This window comes from Cnephaeus nilssonii, assembly GCF_951640355.1.
Source record: "Cnephaeus nilssonii genome assembly, chromosome: 13".
In the NCBI taxonomy this organism is placed as follows: Eukaryota; Metazoa; Chordata; class Mammalia; order Chiroptera; family Vespertilionidae; genus Cnephaeus; species Cnephaeus nilssonii.
In genome coordinates, this window is record NC_137084.1 from 16320924 (window position 1) to 16337866 (window position 16943).

At 51.1% G+C, this 16943-nt stretch overlaps 1 protein-coding gene across 1 annotated transcript in view; it reads left to right on the plus strand.

The window, feature by feature from the left end:
- CRY2 (cryptochrome circadian regulator 2) overlaps positions 1–14871 on the plus strand; it is a 29130-nt gene extending 14259 nt beyond the window's left edge. The window contains exons 5-12 of the mRNA XM_079789449.1: positions 354–442; positions 1608–1748; positions 2914–3225; positions 3426–3577; positions 3700–3902; positions 4204–4296; positions 5430–5571; positions 12651–14871. Of these exons, the coding sequence (XP_079645575.1) occupies positions 354–442; positions 1608–1748; positions 2914–3225; positions 3426–3577; positions 3700–3902; positions 4204–4296; positions 5430–5569 (1130 nt within the window). The 3' untranslated portion in view covers positions 5570–5571; positions 12651–14871. The remainder of the gene's footprint in view (positions 1–353; positions 443–1607; positions 1749–2913; positions 3226–3425; positions 3578–3699; positions 3903–4203; positions 4297–5429; positions 5572–12650) is intronic.
- Positions 14872–16943: the final 2072 nt, after the last annotated feature.

Consider the following 16943-nt stretch of genomic DNA (forward strand, 5'->3'; position numbering starts at 1 on the left):
CCCCCCCGCTTTTTTTTTTTGGTATCTGAACAAAGTTAGCTTTCTCACTTGAATACTGCAGTTGTCAGCGCACCTGAAAGGGCGAGTCGTCCAGGATTGGTCTCATTTGCCTGGAAGGAAGGGTAGCTGGGATGGGAAGGCAAGGGAGAGGAGAGGGCAAAGTCACAGTGGGAAGAGAACCAGGATGACCTAGAAAGCACTGGAACGTTAAGAATGACCTCAGCCCCAGTAGCAGCAAGAACCCCACGGTTCAGTTCTTGCAAAGCTCAAAGAGCAGACCAAGGTGCCAAGAGCTGCTGAGCTAACACTGGAAAGGCTGACCTCCAGGCCTCTGACCTGCTCCTCCCCTGTAGGGTTCCCCACTGAAGGACTTGGCCCAGCTGTTTGGCAAGGAGGAGAGACAGAAGCTCTGGCCCGCCTGGATAAGCACTTGGAACGGAAGGTATGGTTCCCATTTCTGAGACCCAGAACTTCAGATGCTGGCACCCATGCAGTGGGGAGCATGGGGTAGGTTCATGTCTCTTGGCGCCTCTTAGCTCACAGTGGTTGAAAAATAAAAAGTCTTCCTGATGGCCATAGCAACGACAGCAACAATAGCAGCTACCATTTGTGGGTGCTTCCCACCTGCTGGGCACTGGGCTGAGCAGATCTGGGTTAAGTACCTGCTTGCATTACTTTAATCTTTTCAACAGCGCTATGAGGTAGGTGTTCAGCTCTCTATTTTGTAGATTAGGAAATTAAGGCTTAGAGAGATTATGAAACTTGCCTAAAGTCACATAGTAAGTGGTAGAGTAAGATCTCGTTCGATGTGATTCTAAAACTTTTGTTAGATTGCTTTCTTTCATCTGTGGGCTTGTTCACCTTCCTAAGAGGGTATTGGATCAGGAAAGTTCATAAGATTAATTATTTTGTGTGTATGTGCCCCCCACCTTTTGCTGGGTCCTCTTCAAGGCATGGATGTCTATTTGCTTGGACACAGAGAACAATGGCGCGCCTCCCAGTGAAGTGGGAATTAGCAAGGGGAAGGAAAGGGGCCAAGGTCCCAGAGGCACTCCTTAACATTGGCACCTGGCCCCCACCCCCTGGCACTAGGGTGCTCATGACAGAGCAGTCAGCTCCTCGTTTCCTGCTCCCTGCAGCTAGTTTATAGACTTGGTCCCTGGGTAGCCCCAATGCAGCTGCAGCCTCAGCAGCCCTATGACATGAGTGGAATATTTTTTTCTGTAAAGTGGAAGCCTTTTTTTTTTTTTCTTCTGTTTAATCACAGACCATTCTGTGCCTACAGGATTCTGTCATGTCTGTCATCTTATTTAATCCTCGGGAGGTGGGAAATGTGCTCTCATTTAATAGATATGTAGCTGAGGAAGGAAACTTGTTCATCATCATCCCACAAGTTAAGTAGCAGAGTCAGGACAAGAACTTGGGCCTCCTTGTTTGGTCTAATGGTGGTCCCATCGAAAATTCTACTAGCATGAAGGGGTGAAATGTGTGCAGTGTTCCAGTCCTGGCTCCTGGCTTTCTGTTCTGTGACCTTAACCACCTAGTGCCTCAGTTTTTTCCTCTGTAACATCAGGCCTTTCCTTTCTTCACCTTCTCTTTTGATGCAGGCCTGGGTTGCCAACTATGAGAGACCCCGAATGAACGCCAACTCCCTGCTGGCCAGCCCCACAGGCCTCAGCCCCTACCTGCGCTTTGGCTGCCTCTCCTGCCGCCTCTTCTACTACCGCCTGTGGGACCTGTATAAAAAGGTGAGCACCCAGCGAGGGCAGCCCGTCCGCTCCCAGTTGCAACAGCTTGGATCAGGGCCTTCCAGGCCATGCAGTCACCCTAAAAAGGGGTCTTGCCTCCAGTCCTGGGGGTGGGGACTGGGTTGTGGATCCTGGAGGTGCTTAAGTGAGCATTGTGTCAGAGAAGGGGGGGAAGAGACCACATTCAAGAACCTGCGGAGCTGAGCACAACCCAAACTGCTGATCCACATAAAATCGAGGTTACCAGGTAGAACAGGACAGGCAGAAAGCCGACCTCAGTGTGTCCATAGAGGTGGCAGATCTGCTGGCAGCAGGTGGACAGGGGCGAGCAGTGAGGGTGGGAGGCAGGAGGACGAAGCTTGAGCCCATCCTCAGCTGAAGAGCACAGTGGCCCTCTTGGGCTTGTGTCCAGAGCATCAAAAGGGGAAGTTCAGGAGTGGCTGCTGCCCATCAGTGATGAGATGGCCTGGAGGGCTGCATGCAGGTTGTGCCATACAGACCGTAGGCAGATCCCGTGGTAGTGCCCCCAGACAGAGTGGGCAGCACAACAACTATTCAGCATCTGCATTGTTTCACATTGCCCCGTCCTTGCCAATATCAGGATTCTGTGGCACAGGGTGGCTTTTGATGGTTTAGTGGGTAATCTTCTGATTTTATGAAAATCATTATTTGCTTGGAGGTTTGATCTTCTAATTTCCTCATGGTCCCAGATCCAGTCTATTGTATATAACTTATGTAACCAAAATCTAGACTGAGCAGTTTTTATACGTGGTGATGAGAAAATCCCTTTGACATTCTAGAAAGCCGAGCCACATGGGCCCCCGAGGATGAGGATTATGAGCCAGTCTGGGGAGTTTGGTTCCCAGTGTGGAGTTTGGCAGTGATATCCTTTTCCTCTGCCCACCTCTCTGCAGTCATTCTCATTGCTCAGAGCAGGGCACAGCTGGGCCTGGGTTCAGCCTGTGGGCACACTGTGTGCATCACAAGCATGTCAAACTCGGGGCCCGCTGGTTGACATGCTTGGGAGGGGATAGTCCCTCACATGTCTAGGGAGTTTGGAGCAACCAGGTTCATGGCAGCTCCGAATTCCTTTGTGGGAGAGGTCTGGGGACACGTGATGAGAGCTGGGCAAGCATTTATATCCACGGGCTCCTCCCACCCCCAGGTGAAGCGGAACAGCACACCCCCCCTCTCCCTGTTTGGGCAACTCCTGTGGCGAGAGTTTTTCTACACGGCAGCCACCAACAATCCCAGGTTTGACCGCATGGAGGGGAACCCCATCTGCATCCAGATCCCCTGGGACCGCAACCCTGAGGCCCTGGCCAAGTGGGCCGAGGGCAAGACAGGCTTCCCTTGGATTGACGCCATCATGACCCAACTGAGGCAGGAGGGCTGGATCCACCACCTGGCCCGGCACGCCGTGGCCTGCTTCCTCACCCGCGGGGACCTCTGGGTCAGCTGGGAGAGCGGGGTCCGGGTGAGTGTCTCTCCGTGGAGCCCGGCCAAGGGCAGCCCCCTCTGGGCTGGGGGATGGGGTGGGATCCCTGGGTCCAGGATATCCCCTCCACGCCTTCCAGCAGAAGGGCTTTGGCTCTTCTCCACGGGGCATGTGGTGGCTTGGGGAGAACCATGGCAGTCGGTACCCAGGTCGGCTGAAGTCCCACCCGCCCCATCTAGGTGTTTGATGAGCTGCTCCTGGACGCAGACTTCAGCGTGAACGCGGGCAGCTGGATGTGGCTGTCCTGCAGTGCCTTCTTCCAGCAGTTCTTCCACTGCTACTGCCCTGTGGGCTTCGGCCGCCGCACGGACCCCAGTGGCGACTACATCAGGTGAGGATGTAGACCAGCTCTCTGGCCACTGGCCACTGTGGCCTCCTCCTAGGACAGGATACCCTTGACCCTTTGAAGGAGGGTCCGGTGTTCTGATGGGTTGTCTGGTGTGTATTTTTCAGGCGATACTTGCCCAAATTGAAGGGGTTCCCCTCTCGATATATCTATGAGCCCTGGAATGCCCCAGAGTCGATTCAGAAGGCAGCCAAGTGCATCATCGGTGTGGACTACCCACGGCCCATCGTCAACCATGCGGAGACCAGCCGGCTCAACATTGAGCGAATGAAGCAGATTTACCAGCAGCTCTCTCGCTACCGGGGACTCTGTAAGGAGCCCCTACTCCCCTGCCAGCCCCCAGGTCACTGAAAGGAAGGGCAGCACCTGCAGGCTCGGGGGGCCTAGAGAGGGATTTCCAGATATTTGTCCAGGGAGACTGAGTGCTGTCTTCCAGGCTGTTACATTGACTTGACTTTTGGGGCACAGGACACTGCACGCTGGGCTGGATCAGGCCTCTGAGTAGTCAGGGATGAGATAGAACCTCAGTGTCATGGCCCAGAACCCCCTACCCTGTTTTCACCCTGCAGCCCTCTGCAGTCCTGTGAGAGTGTGTTATGCCTCTCTCCCAGGTCTGCTGGCATCTGTCCCATCCTGCATGGAAGACCTCAGCAACCCGGTGGCAGAGCCCAGCTCGAGCCAGACTGGGAGCATGAGCAGTGCAGGTGAGTAGCAGCTGGCCTGTTGCGGCCTTGCCCATCCCGAGGGCACTCAGGACCACCACCAGCTCCATCAATGAGGGCTGATGACAAAGGCCAGAATGAATCTGTGCCTCAGTGAAGCTTCTAGTGCCCCTGGGGCAGACAGAGTAAAGGAGCCATGCAGATCTTCTCAGATGACAGTGCTGGGAAAAGGAAATTGAGTGACCTGATAAGAGAGGCTGGGGCAGGGAGGTTACTTCGGGTTCGCTTAGATCGGAGTAATCAGGGAGCACCTCTCTCAACAGGGATCAAGTAGTGAGCAGGGCCAGCCTTTCCAAGAACAGAGAAGAGCTTTCCCAGAAAAGGGAAAAGCAAGAAAAGTCTGAGATAGGAATGAGCTTAGTCCATTCAAGGAGCAAAAGTAGGAAGGCCAGTGTGGCTGGCATGTCCAAAGTGAGGAGCTGGAATCCGGAATGAGAGCGATGAGGATGAGATGGAGCAGGAGTAGCTTTGTGTAGGCTTGGTGTCCACGAGGGGCATTCTGATTCTGTCATCAGTACCCTGAGAAGGCACTGACGGGTGGTCAGCAGGGTGGGGCATGATCTGATTGATGTTTTACAAAGCGAGTTCTGCCTGCTGTGGGGCGGGACAGTGTGGGCAGGAGTACAGGGAGGCTAGACGGCGGCGATGGCAGCATGGCCCAGTGGTGGCAGGAAAGGAGAGCAGACTTGCCGTGTTCTTATTCTCCTCCCTGGGCTCTGGGGTGAAGATCAGTGAGGTGAGACTGGCAAGAACTCCAGCACCTTTTCTAGTTTGCTCAGCAAGGCTGGCCAGGACACTGCTCATTCCTGCTTCAGGAGGCACATCCAGGGTCGCAGAGGGAATTCCTCACCTTCAGAGCAAGGACAGCAGACAGGCCAAATCAGGCCTGGAGCCTGGAGGTTTGGGGCCCAAAAGCTGGCTCTGCTGCCAACAGGCCTGGTTGTGCTCTCCTTGAACGTTTCCAGGTGAGGTCATTGCTGAAAGGAAGGGCAGGGGTTAGGCCTGAGGAGCCGCATTACATTGGTGACAGGCTCCCTGCCTCTAAAGAGCTATCACTACAAGGTTTCAGGTCATCTACACACAGCCTGTGTGACACTTTGACCTCTTCCCCACAGGCCCAAAACTACCCAGTGGTGGCCCTGCATCCCCCAAACGCAAACTGGAAGCAGCTGACGAGCCTCACGGTGAAGAACTCAGCAAACGGGCCAGGGTGGCGGAGTTGCCCGCCCCAGAGCTGCCGAGCAGGGATGTCTGAGAGTGAGTGGCAGCTACTGACATTCAGCTTCAGGAGGGAAGGTGGGGGTAGGTGTGGAAAACTACTTCCCTTCTAACTGAAGGTTAAAACACAGCAAACTAGATTAAAAGTTGGTGGGAGGGAGCTGCATGATTTTTTAGAATTTCAGTTCAAAAAGTCTACTATTCTGACTTCTATACTTTCTAAAATTTAAAAGGAAATTTTAAAGTAAAGCTCTTTCTTTGCCAGCTAAAGGGGAAAAATTCAGGGGGCGGGGGGCTCTTTCTACTTTTCAAAGTGAGTCAAATCTAACAAAAAGAAAGCAGAGACCCGGATATGAAGCTGTGGGAGAACGGGCCCTGTGGCAGGGTCTGAGGCTGCTCCAGGCCCCTCTGCCATCACCCCATGGGCTGTGTTCTGTAGGTAGGCCAGCGGAGGGCAGCACTTGCCTTCAGAAGAAAGGCTCACTCAGCCCAGCCGCCCCCTAAGGCCTATTGCCCTGAGCCCCCCTCTTCTGTGCCTCTTATAGTCACTCCTCCATTCTCACTTTCCTTATGGCTTTGGCTGTGTGCTTTCCTGTTAGCATTCATCTTTCTTGGAAGCCTCCTGAAAGTTGATTTTTTTAAAAAGCAAACCTGCTTCTTCCTTCCCTAGAGCAGGAAGAGCCTTTTGTGCCTTTCTTGGAGAAATGTAAGTTATTGTCCTCTTTGAGTCATCATCTCAGGCTGTTCCTTACGTACCATGAGATTGGAGGGTGATTGGCTCCACTCCACGGAACCCATTGATTCTTATTCCCAAAACCTCTGCTTCAGGGCTGGGCAGGGCCCACTGGTTTGAGCATCCAGGCTTGAATGTGGTGAGACAGCAAGTGTTTGATGCTTGTGCCCTTTGCCCCACCAGGCTCTTTGCTGGTGGACAGATTTTTGCTATCTTGTTCTAGGAGCACCAGCAGCCTTAGAGAGATACTGCTCTCTCAGTTATCTCTTAGCCCAGTGATACTAAGCAAAGTTCATCCCGTTTTACAAATCTGAAACTTGGGAGGCTGATATTCCGACTTTTGGGTGAGAAGACCAAAGAACAGAGAGGTTAAATGTCTAGATCAAGGTTGCTCAGTAAGCTTGAAATTCAGCATGAAATGGTTGCCAACAGGCGTGTGAGAAAGGGGAGCATAAGACATATAAATGTGATATAGAGTGGATGCCTCTCTTTATTTTATCAAGAAAACAGAAGCTTTCTCAGAGTACCCTCCCCGGCTTTTCACATTGGTCTCATGAGCCAGAGCTAAGTAAAAAAGCCACCCCCAAGGTGGAAGCAGACAATCCTGCTTTTGTCCAGATTAGTGTAGACAGTTGGTTTTTCAACTTGAGTGAGCAATGGAATCCTCTGGAGAATTTGTTCAGCCACAGATTGCTGGGCCCCACCCACAGAGTTTCTGACTCAGTAGGTTTGGGGCGGGACCTTAGAATTTGCCTTTCTGACAAGTTCCCAGCAGTTGATGATGCTGTTCTAGGATGAACTTTGAGACTCACTGACGTAGACCAACCATGATCCATGCCTTTGCCAGGCCCACGCCCATGACCCACTGAACAAAATCTGGGTTCTCTTAGCCAGGAAGTGTGCAGAGCCAGGAGTGTTGCATAAGACACAAATGTTGCAAAGGAAATGGTAGCTATGGATGATGATGATGATGATGATGATGATGATGATGATGATAGATATTGTTATCATTATTTTAAACGAACATAAGGTTATAGTTGGGTCTGATCATGGAGTGTCTTAAATGTCAGGCAGGTGATCCTTTGGTTTACTCTCTGGGAGCAAAAGGCTTTTGGAACAGGAGAGTGAAATGACAAAACTGGCAATTTTGTAAGATTGACCAGGCATTGGGCTGAGACCCACAGCGGAAATGGGGGCGGGAGCAAGCCAGCTGAGAGGTTGTAGCAGCAATTCCCAGTGACACTGCAGGGATGTAGAGGTCAGTGCCTGTTTCTTGCCTCACAGTCCAGGAGATTGTCCATCAGCCTATTGGTATCTTAAGGACCAATCCTCTAGATTTGCTCTGGCCTTCTCATGGCTAATTAGTTGGAAGTAGGGGCCAGGAGGTCAGAGGATAAGACAGACTGGGGAGACCACCTGTGTTCTTTGGACGCCCTGAGAGAAAATAGTACATTTGTGTTTCACTGTGTGCTGGTGATGGCTCCTGGGCCTAAAGATCTGCAGCATCCTCGTCTGTAAAAGAGCATCTTGTCACCTGCCAAACCCACTGAGAAAACACGTTATGGAAATAAAATTAAAAACCATAAGTGAAAAGCCATTGAATAAGTAAAATTCACCATGCAAAGGAAATCGTATTACCGTCTTACACATGCTTCTCAGGGTGTCCTTGACTGTGTTACTGTTTCTTCAGTCAGAGCCAGCACACTGGGCTAAGTGGGTCGTAGAGCAGTGGTTTCATGGCCAAAGTGGGTACAGTTTTAGATTGAGAGGCGAGAGATGTGTCCCCTCTCCTCTATGTCAGTAATTGTGTGACTGGGTTAGTCTAGTAGTCTTTCTGAGATGCTTTATAAAGCTGTGGGGTGTGAATATCATTCTTTACCAGCCTGAAGGCTCCATCCTGGACCTTTGGAGGCCATAGTCACCTGTGCACACTATAGTTTTATGGTTCTATTCTAATGCCTCAGGCCTGTGGCCATTCACTGGGCAGACAGTAACTTACAGTGTAACCTGGTCTGTAGGAAAATGTGCCCTCATATCAGTAGGTCCTATGCCTACTTCAGACCCACACCAGTGTCTGTTCTGCATTTTGTTTTATTGCACCATGTTCACCACACTAAAAACTAAGCCAGCCTCCCAATAGCTGTCATTTCAGCTGCCACCCCATGACCCCCAAAGCTGCTGCCTGCCAGGATTCCATTAGCCTCAGTTGTGCACAGATTTTTCTTTTTGGTCCAATGTTTTACCATAGGGGGAACAGCTCACATGATCCATTTGTCTCCTGCTGGTACATAGTGATCTGTCGAGAGAAGCCCCATCCAATACAAAAGCTTCATGGCCAGGGATCACCTCTCCCCCTCCCCCCTCCCCCTTCGGCAGTTCACCAGAGATGGTTAGCCCTGGGGCTTCACTGAGGAAACCCTGACTTCGGGAATCTCTTCATAGTCTTTTTGACACTTGTTTATGCAGATCCCTCCTTACATGGAGTGATGTATGTGAAAGGCATTGGGCACTCTGTAAAATAGTACACACAAGGAGAGGTGGTGTGGTTTTAGGAAAAAAGCCCCGGCCTCACATTCACTTTGAGAAGTGTCTGCACCCCACCCCCCCACTCAGTGAGCCGTCGCACAAGTCTCCTCCCTCTGTGGTTCTCAGTTCCTGACCTGGAGATAAGAAGTTGGGACTCTCCCTCGCACTTTCCCTGGCACTTACTCGGTGGCTGCTGACTGAGGGCCCTCCCTTTTGGCGTATGATTTGTATGGTGCACGATATGAGGAATGAGACTGAGCTTAAGAGCTCAGCCTTGAGCCCCATCCAGACTCAGCTGCACCTCTGTACTTCCCTGCTCCTGACTTGGGAGCTGGTGGCAAACTCTCTGCCGCTCTCAAGTTCTTGGGCACTGTGTCTCACCAGTAGGTGGGGAGAGGGTGACACCTGAGACGTGGTTATAGGCTCCAAAGTTTCCTGCAGTCCTTGAGCCAGTGTGGTACCCTTTGCTGACATAAACTCATGCATGCCCACCCCTCCATCCTTGGATGGGGAAAGGATGGACTTACAAATTTGGGTTTCTTGTTAGCATCCAATGGACAGGAAGAGGTGTGAGGCCCCAAGTACCCAGGTGGCCGTTCTAACTAACAGTGGGCACACTGAGGGAGGCAGTCCTTAGTTTGTGTTCCAGCTGCTTCTGTGTTTCTTGTATTAATGACAGAGTGAGAGAGTTGAGCAATCGAGAGATTGCTTTTTCAGTGCATGTTTTATGAGTTGATTTCCCCCCTGGTGCCTCTCCCCTGGTTGTTCTTCCCTTTCCTTTCGTGCTGCTGTCATCATTTTTCTACAAGGCCTCAAATGGTTTCCCCACCCCCTCGATCTGAAAACCTGTGTCAAAGCTTGAGAACAACAGCACAGGGACCATCTAGTTGTCTGCTGATCCTGCACCTTGAGTAACTGCTTGAACAGGCCTTGGACTAGCTTTGTAGTCAAGGACAAGCTGATTCTTCCAGACCTCAGTTTACCATGTTTGTGTTTTTTAACCCCTCATAGAAGAACTTGGGTCCCTGGGGCCAGGACACTGCCACCTCCCTTCATGAGCCCGTCCCATAACTAAATCATGGCTGAGTCTACATAAGTCTGAATTGCTATCATTATAGACACCTGAGGGCATCTAACCCCCTTACCTTCCAAACTTAGGCATTGGTCCTTCAACATTTCTGGGTTACCCATGCTTTGAGAGTCTGATGAAGGATGGAGCCTCTCCCCAGAAAATTGCACCTGTTCACAGAAAAAAATGTGCACAGATGTTCAGGGTCTTCATGGACTGCCCTTAGCCTCTCCCTGGGCCCCTAAAGGACCCCCAGCCTAAGAGCCCTTGTCCTAGGACAGTGAAGGCGAACCTATGACACGCGTGTCAGCACTAACACGCGTAGCCATTTCTGATGACGCGGCCGCTAAGGCGGCCGCATGCCGAGGATGAAACATTTGCTGCTCCTGAGGATGAAACATTTGCGAAATAATGTTTTTTCCTCAAAGTGACACACTACCCGAGTTATGCTCAGTTTTTTGGCGAAGTTTGACACACCAAGCTCAAAAGGTTGCCCATCACTGTCCTAGGAGTCCTCAAGCGCTGTTTTTCTCCCCCATGCCTGAAGGGAAAGAAAACACAGGAAGTGGAGGTATGGGGTAGAGCTGTTGTGGTGTACTCTCCTGGAGCTTTTCGTTGCAGAATAGCCAGCTCTCTGGCTTAACAGCAGGGGCCAGAGAGACCTGTGTCTGAGATACATACACAGTCAGCATGTTTCAATAAACATACATACACTTTAGTAACATTTATTTGTAGTGAAAATATATGACTAAGTTATTATCGTACAAGCTTAAAGGGAAAATTGTTGAAAATAGTACACATATTAAAGCATGAGGCACTCAGTACTGACCTATATAGGTGCCCACTCCTACATTTGCTCTTTAATTTACCAGCTTCAGAGAAATTCTCTGATAATAAATCCAGACTTAACATTTGTCTTGAAAGGGTTGCATGTGTCGGAAGACTAATGTTAAATTCTGAGTTCAGTGTCTTTGAGTCTTGACAGCCTTTTTCCTTTTCTGTTAACATCCAAACTTCCATGTATGTTGCTTGGATTTAGTCTTCATGCCACCCTGTTGATTTCTTCTGTTTCTATCCTCTAAAAGTCTTTTTAAAAAATACATATTTTTATTTATTTCAGAGAGAAGGGAGAGGGAGAGAAAGAAGCATCAATGATGAGAGAGAATCATTGACCGGCTGCCTCCCGCACGCCCTCTACTGGGGACTGATCCAGAAACCCAGGCATGTGCCCCAAGTGGGAATCACACTGCAACCTGGTTCATAGGTCGATGCTCAACCACTGAGTTCTGCAGGCCGGGCTCCTCTAAAAGTCTTAATGAGCAATACTATACTGTAGAGACTGCTTAGTGGTAAACATACAGGTTTGGAGTCAGCCAGGCCTAGGTTGCCTGCCTTGGCTCTGCCATCTCTGAATGCTGCAGTCTTGGGTAATTTATTTACCTCTCTGGCTTCAATCTCTTCTGTAAAAATGGAGGCCATCTCCTCAGGGTTAATGGGTTGTTTGCTTGGGCAGCCATAACAAAGTACCACAGACTAGGTGACTTAAGCAATAGAAATGTATTCTCTCACAGTTCGGGAGACTGAAAGTCTTAGATGCAGGGGACCAGCAGGGTGGGCTCTTTCAGGGGCCTCTCTCCTTCATTTGTAGATGGTGGCACCTCCCTGTGTCTTCACATGGCCTTCCCTCTGTGTATATCCCTGTCCTAATCTCCTCTTCTTACAAAGACACCAGGCATATGGGGTTAGGGCTCACCCTAATCACCTCATTTTAATTAAATTACCTCTTTAAAGACCCTATCTCCAAAAGCAGTCAAACTCTGAGGTTAGGACTTTAACATGAATTTTGGGGAGACACGATTCAGCTGTAGCACAAGTGTATAGGGCAGGCGTCCTCAAACTACGGCCCGCGGGCCACATGCGGGTGTTTTTGCCATTTTGTTTTGTTTTTTACTTCAAAATAAGATATGTGCAGTGTGCATAGGAATTTGTTCATAGTTTTTTTTAAACTATAGTCCGGCCCTCCAACGGTCTGAGGGACAGTGAACTGGCCCCCTGTTTAAAAAGTTTGAGGACCCTGGTATAGGACCTGACCCATAGGCCCAGTAAGCCTTCTTACCTGCCTCACTAGCATTTACACTGTACAGACTTTGCACAGAACACCGAGTGTCTGCACACTCTCAGACACACCAGACCACTTACACAAGCAGCCCAGCGTTAGGACGGGCTTACCCTGGCCTCTGTTATAAGGCGCGAGGCCATTTCTTCCCTCTGTCCCAGACTAGCGAGGTTATAACTCTCTAAAATGAGTCATCCTTGTGTCTCCTCTCTCCTCTCCTCAACCTCTAGCACAGTACCAGGGTTCTGTTACCTACCTGTGGAAATTCCTAAACTCAGCCATTGCCTTTATCCTCAAAATCACTGTCATCGGCTGACTTCTCTTCGAGCCATTTTTTTCTGACTCTCCATTTCTGGCAGCAGCCACTTCTGCCTCAATTCAGAAACTGCCCTTGTCATATCCGAGCAGTATCCCAAAGACCTCATATGATCCTCACATGGCCTTGTCTTCCTCCATCTCCTCTTCCTCCTCCTTGTCCTCCTCAGAGGGGAAGTGTTCAGACACCCAGTGGCATCCCAGCAACAACCTTGTCCCTGGGCTCTGTGGCCCATGTGGTTCGCTCGTCCTAGTTCTCAGTCTGAGCATCCCCAGAGCAGCAGACAGAGGAGCTTGTGTCGCTGGGCAACTGAGCAGCCTCCTGAATGTTCCTTTTAACACTTGTTTTTCTCTTTCAGCTGCAGCGCTGTGGCTCCGTGAGCAAAGCCTAGGTGCCCGAACAGCCACCATGGCAGCAGAGAGCAACCGGCAGAAAAGCTGATCATCGACAGATCGAGCGAATGTGTGTGTGCGTGCAGAGGAAGGAATGGTGTGCCTATTTGCGTGCGCATGCATCTGTTTACACTCTTGTGATTCTGAACACTGCCTGGGCTGGAGAGGTACCTGTAGCAGCTTCACCTCAGCCTTCAGACACCAGGTTAGAGGTCAGGGCTGTAATTTTCAGCCACCACCTGTCCCTGCCTTGTCTAAACAGAAGAGTAGGGCCCTAGCTGGGATTCCAGCATCTGCCCCTCCCCCAGCCCTTCCTCCCTCCCTCCTCACATCAGACTGAGGAGCAGGAGGGCAACATTTCTGGCTCTTATCCAGAGCGTGGGATTCTAGAGGCGGCCAGAGCCTTGCTGAGTTCCTCCTGACCCTGGACACAGTCCCCTGGCCTGGTTTCTTTCTTATTTAAAAACTCCCTGTCACTGGGTCCTCCAGACCCTTCCTCAGGCATCTAGGACAGAGCACAAGGCTGTGGACAGATCTGTAAACTTTGCATCACACAGAGCATGCCAGTACCTGTGTGCACAGTACTGTAGCCGGAGCCTAGGAAGGAAGTGCATCCACCTTGTGGGGCTGCCAACCTAAGGTTAGAAATAGTAACCCAGCGCTCGCTGCTCCTTCCCTAGAAGCTGAGAGCCAGCCTCAGAGCTGACCATGGAGACCCAGGGCCTCCACCAGGAGGAGGCCAGGTTCCTGGCTCCTCTCACCACACTCCAGGGCACCACAGTGCTGCCATTGAGGTCAGCTGACACCCATCCAGAGGAGCCCTTCCAGTCTGCTCTGCAGGCTGCCATGTTAGCCCTGCCAGGAGCTGGATGCCAAGGACCCAGACAGATGGACTGGGATGGGGACTGCCAGGCACAGTTGGTTAAGGTCTAAGTAGAGAGCCCACCCAGCACACCAGTCAACACACCAGAAGCAGCAGGCGGGAGGCTTGACCCAGAGAAGCAAAGTCCTTACATTCCAGGAGTGGTCTGTGCCTCCCACCTCAACCTCCCACTGTCGAAGGCCTGTGTTGAGAAAAATAATGGAAAGAAGGACTAGTCAGCTGCAGCAAGTCTTTCTTCCACCCTGTGGCCTACACTTGAGCCACAAAGTATGAATATGTGTGTGTGTGTGTGTGTGTGTGTGTGTGTGTGTGTGTGCGCGCGCGCGCGCGCGCGCGCGCGCGCGCGCACTTGTAGCTGAGAGGCTAATTCCTCTGGATTTTTATTTTCACATGTAACATTAAGCTGGCCTCTGGGCCTTCTCCTCTACCTCCCTGTGACCTTTCCCAGCCTCCTAGCTGTTAACTCCCTGGGCCCCAGCCCTGTCCCTCACTGTCCTCTGTCCTGGGGCCAGACCCCGGGCTCAGGCCCGTCCCCGTCAGCTGTCCAGCACACTGACAGGCTTCTTCCTGAGATTTGCTCAGCCAGAGAGCTGCCTCTGGAGTCCAATTGTTGTATGTATGTCACCCTTACTAGAAATGTCCCGTAATCCTGTGGATGAGCAGGCACGGGTGATAGCGTGTATTCAAAGCCTTTCCCTAAGCCCCAGCCAGGAGGAAAGAGAACTGGGGACTGTTGCCAGAAGGGGACTAGAGCAAGCCTGGAAGGGCTGGTCTGAGAAACTGAGAAAGCCAGAGGCCTTAGGGGCCAGGTCAGTATTTATTTAGCAGCACCTTCAAATATCAGGATGAGCCCCCTCCCCTGCCTATTTGATGCTGGCTCTCTTCCCTAAGGTATAATAAGTTGGCCAGACCACGTACCCCTACTTCATCACCCCTGGTATGCTGGCCCATTCCCAGTGGAATAGAGTGGTCTACTCCAGAAGCTGGGCAGAGTGGGGTGAGGAAAGGGTGCATCCGGTGGCCTGGAGCTTCATGATGCCTTTGTGCCTCCCCTCTCCTGGCCCAGGTATCCCTGGGGGCTGTTGTAGAGCGTTGCCCCAAATCCTGATCCAAGGGCCAGCATGGGGAAGAAATGGTCACAAGCAAAATGCACTTTATATAGAGATTTTCTGTTGCTGGGAAAGTGTGTTTCTCCCACAGTTTGTCTGTGAACATTCACTTGTTTCATAAATGTCTGATCCTGTCTGAGCAAAGCTGTGCTGTCGTCAATCTTGTGGGAGGTCCGAGGACTGAGAGTAAGGCTGAGCCTGAGCAAAGCCTTAAGCCAGACCATCTTGGTTCTGCTGGGACCAGGAGCCTCTCACCCCTCCTTGGAGGTGGCAGGGAGGTGGGGTTGGGGAGAAATAGAGGTAGGGGGAGACTTCTCAGTGAGCAACTGGAGCACCAGATCTTTGTCAGAGTTGGGGGTCAATCAGCCAGGATGGCATGGAGCACTCCAGGCCCAGGATGAGGTTCCTGAGTTCTCTCTGCATTGGCCAGCCTTTGGTCTGCTTAAATCCCCCAGGCTGGGGATCAGTCAGGCCCTGGGTCCATCCTTTACCTCCACTCCACCACTTAAGCCAAAGCTGTGTGGTGCGGAAGGGATGCACGCTTTGGTTAGGTGGTCGAGATTTGCCCACAGCCAAGACCAGGGCCTGGAAGCTGATTGTCTCATGCCATCTGACCAGAGTGGTCCTCTCTGTGCAGTGATCATGGGCTTTCCTGTGACCACTGGACGTGAGAACATAAGCCCACACGCCAACTTCCTGTGGGAAGGGGCTCAGGCAAGGAGCAAGCATATCACAAGCTGCCCTGCATAGAGTGAGAAGGGGGAAAGGGAGGAACTTGACTCTGGGACTTGCTTCATTCTTGGCTCTGCTTTGAAGCCCCTGATGGCCCCCTTCCCTCTCTCCCTTCTCCTGGCTTCTATCTAATGTGGCCTTGGCTTAGCCTCAGGAGCTAAGAACAAGGGATACCTTTGTTCCTGAGCAAAATGTTCCGAAAGATGGAGTTTTCCTACACACACACACACACACACACACACACACACACACACACAACCTGAGATGCCCCCTAGTTGAGACAAACACACACTCTAAGGAACAATTATTAGCTGTGATGGTAAGATTGATTTCCTGGGAGGAAAAGCCAGGCATCATAGCAGTAGGTGGGTACTATTTGGGCACAGTGAAAGGAGTCTGGGCCAAGATAGCAGGAAAGGTAAAGTGGCCATTCCTCTGGGCCTGGGGCAGGGAAACCAAGACCTTTGGCTCCATGCCTGGGGTATCTCTTCTTGGGGCTGGAGCTGGGGGTTTGCTGAAGGTCTGGTGCCTGCAGCTCTTTGCTGGGTGCTACATTGAAGGAAAAGGGGGTGATTAACCAGTTGGCAGTCCAGGTTTGTAAATAGGGTTCCACAAGCTGTGAAACAGTTTGCTCTGTCCCTTCTTCAGGGAGGGGTGAAGGACAGGACCTGTCTGGTTGTCTCGAGTGGCCAGAGAAGCCAGTGAGGTTTGGCTAGCAGCTCTATGACCCACCAAAGCTGGGGCCCTGGCCTTGGCCAGCAGCCTGCATGTCCAGCAATCCATGCTCTGTGAAAGAACTTGCAGAACTAGCCTTAGGGGAGAGAAGACCAGGAAGAAACAAATCACAGCCTAAACCTAACATGGATAGAGGTGCTGGAGGGAGCAACAACAAAAAAACCAAAAGAATCACAAGAAGGTAACTGGGTGGGGGGCAGGAGGGGCGGTAAAAGGAATGTGAGAAGCCATGCCTGGCTATCGTTGCTCAGTGGTTGAGCGTTGACCTATGAACCAGGAAGTCACAGTTTGATTACCAGTCAGGGCACATGCCTATGATGCTGGTTCCATCCCCACTTAGGGGCATGCAGGAGGCAGCTGATAATTGATTCTCCCGCATCATTGATGTTTCTCTCTCCCTCTCCCATCCTCTCTGAAATCAATAAAAATATATTTAAAAAAAGAATATGTGAAGCCAGCTATGGGTGTCTGTGGGTACAAAAGAGGGATGCTCTGCAGGAACTGCAGTTGAGATGTTGAGAAAAGGAAAAATCTGGGAAAGTCTGGACATGGAAAAGGAGAAGCTGAGAGGCAGAAGCTAAGAGGAAGGGTTTAGTTCTCCATTAGTAGCTGCTTGGGGCTGAAATGGGGCTTGGGTCAATCTTTAGAAGACCCTCTAGGTAGAGTCCTTAGTAGGGTCTCCTTAAGGTAAGGGGACAAGATGGGGTGTGACCTGAACCCCAACAGGAGATGGGCTCTTTTCAGCCTCTGTAACAATACTTTGATATTACATTTCAACCCCAGAACAACCACGTGAGGAA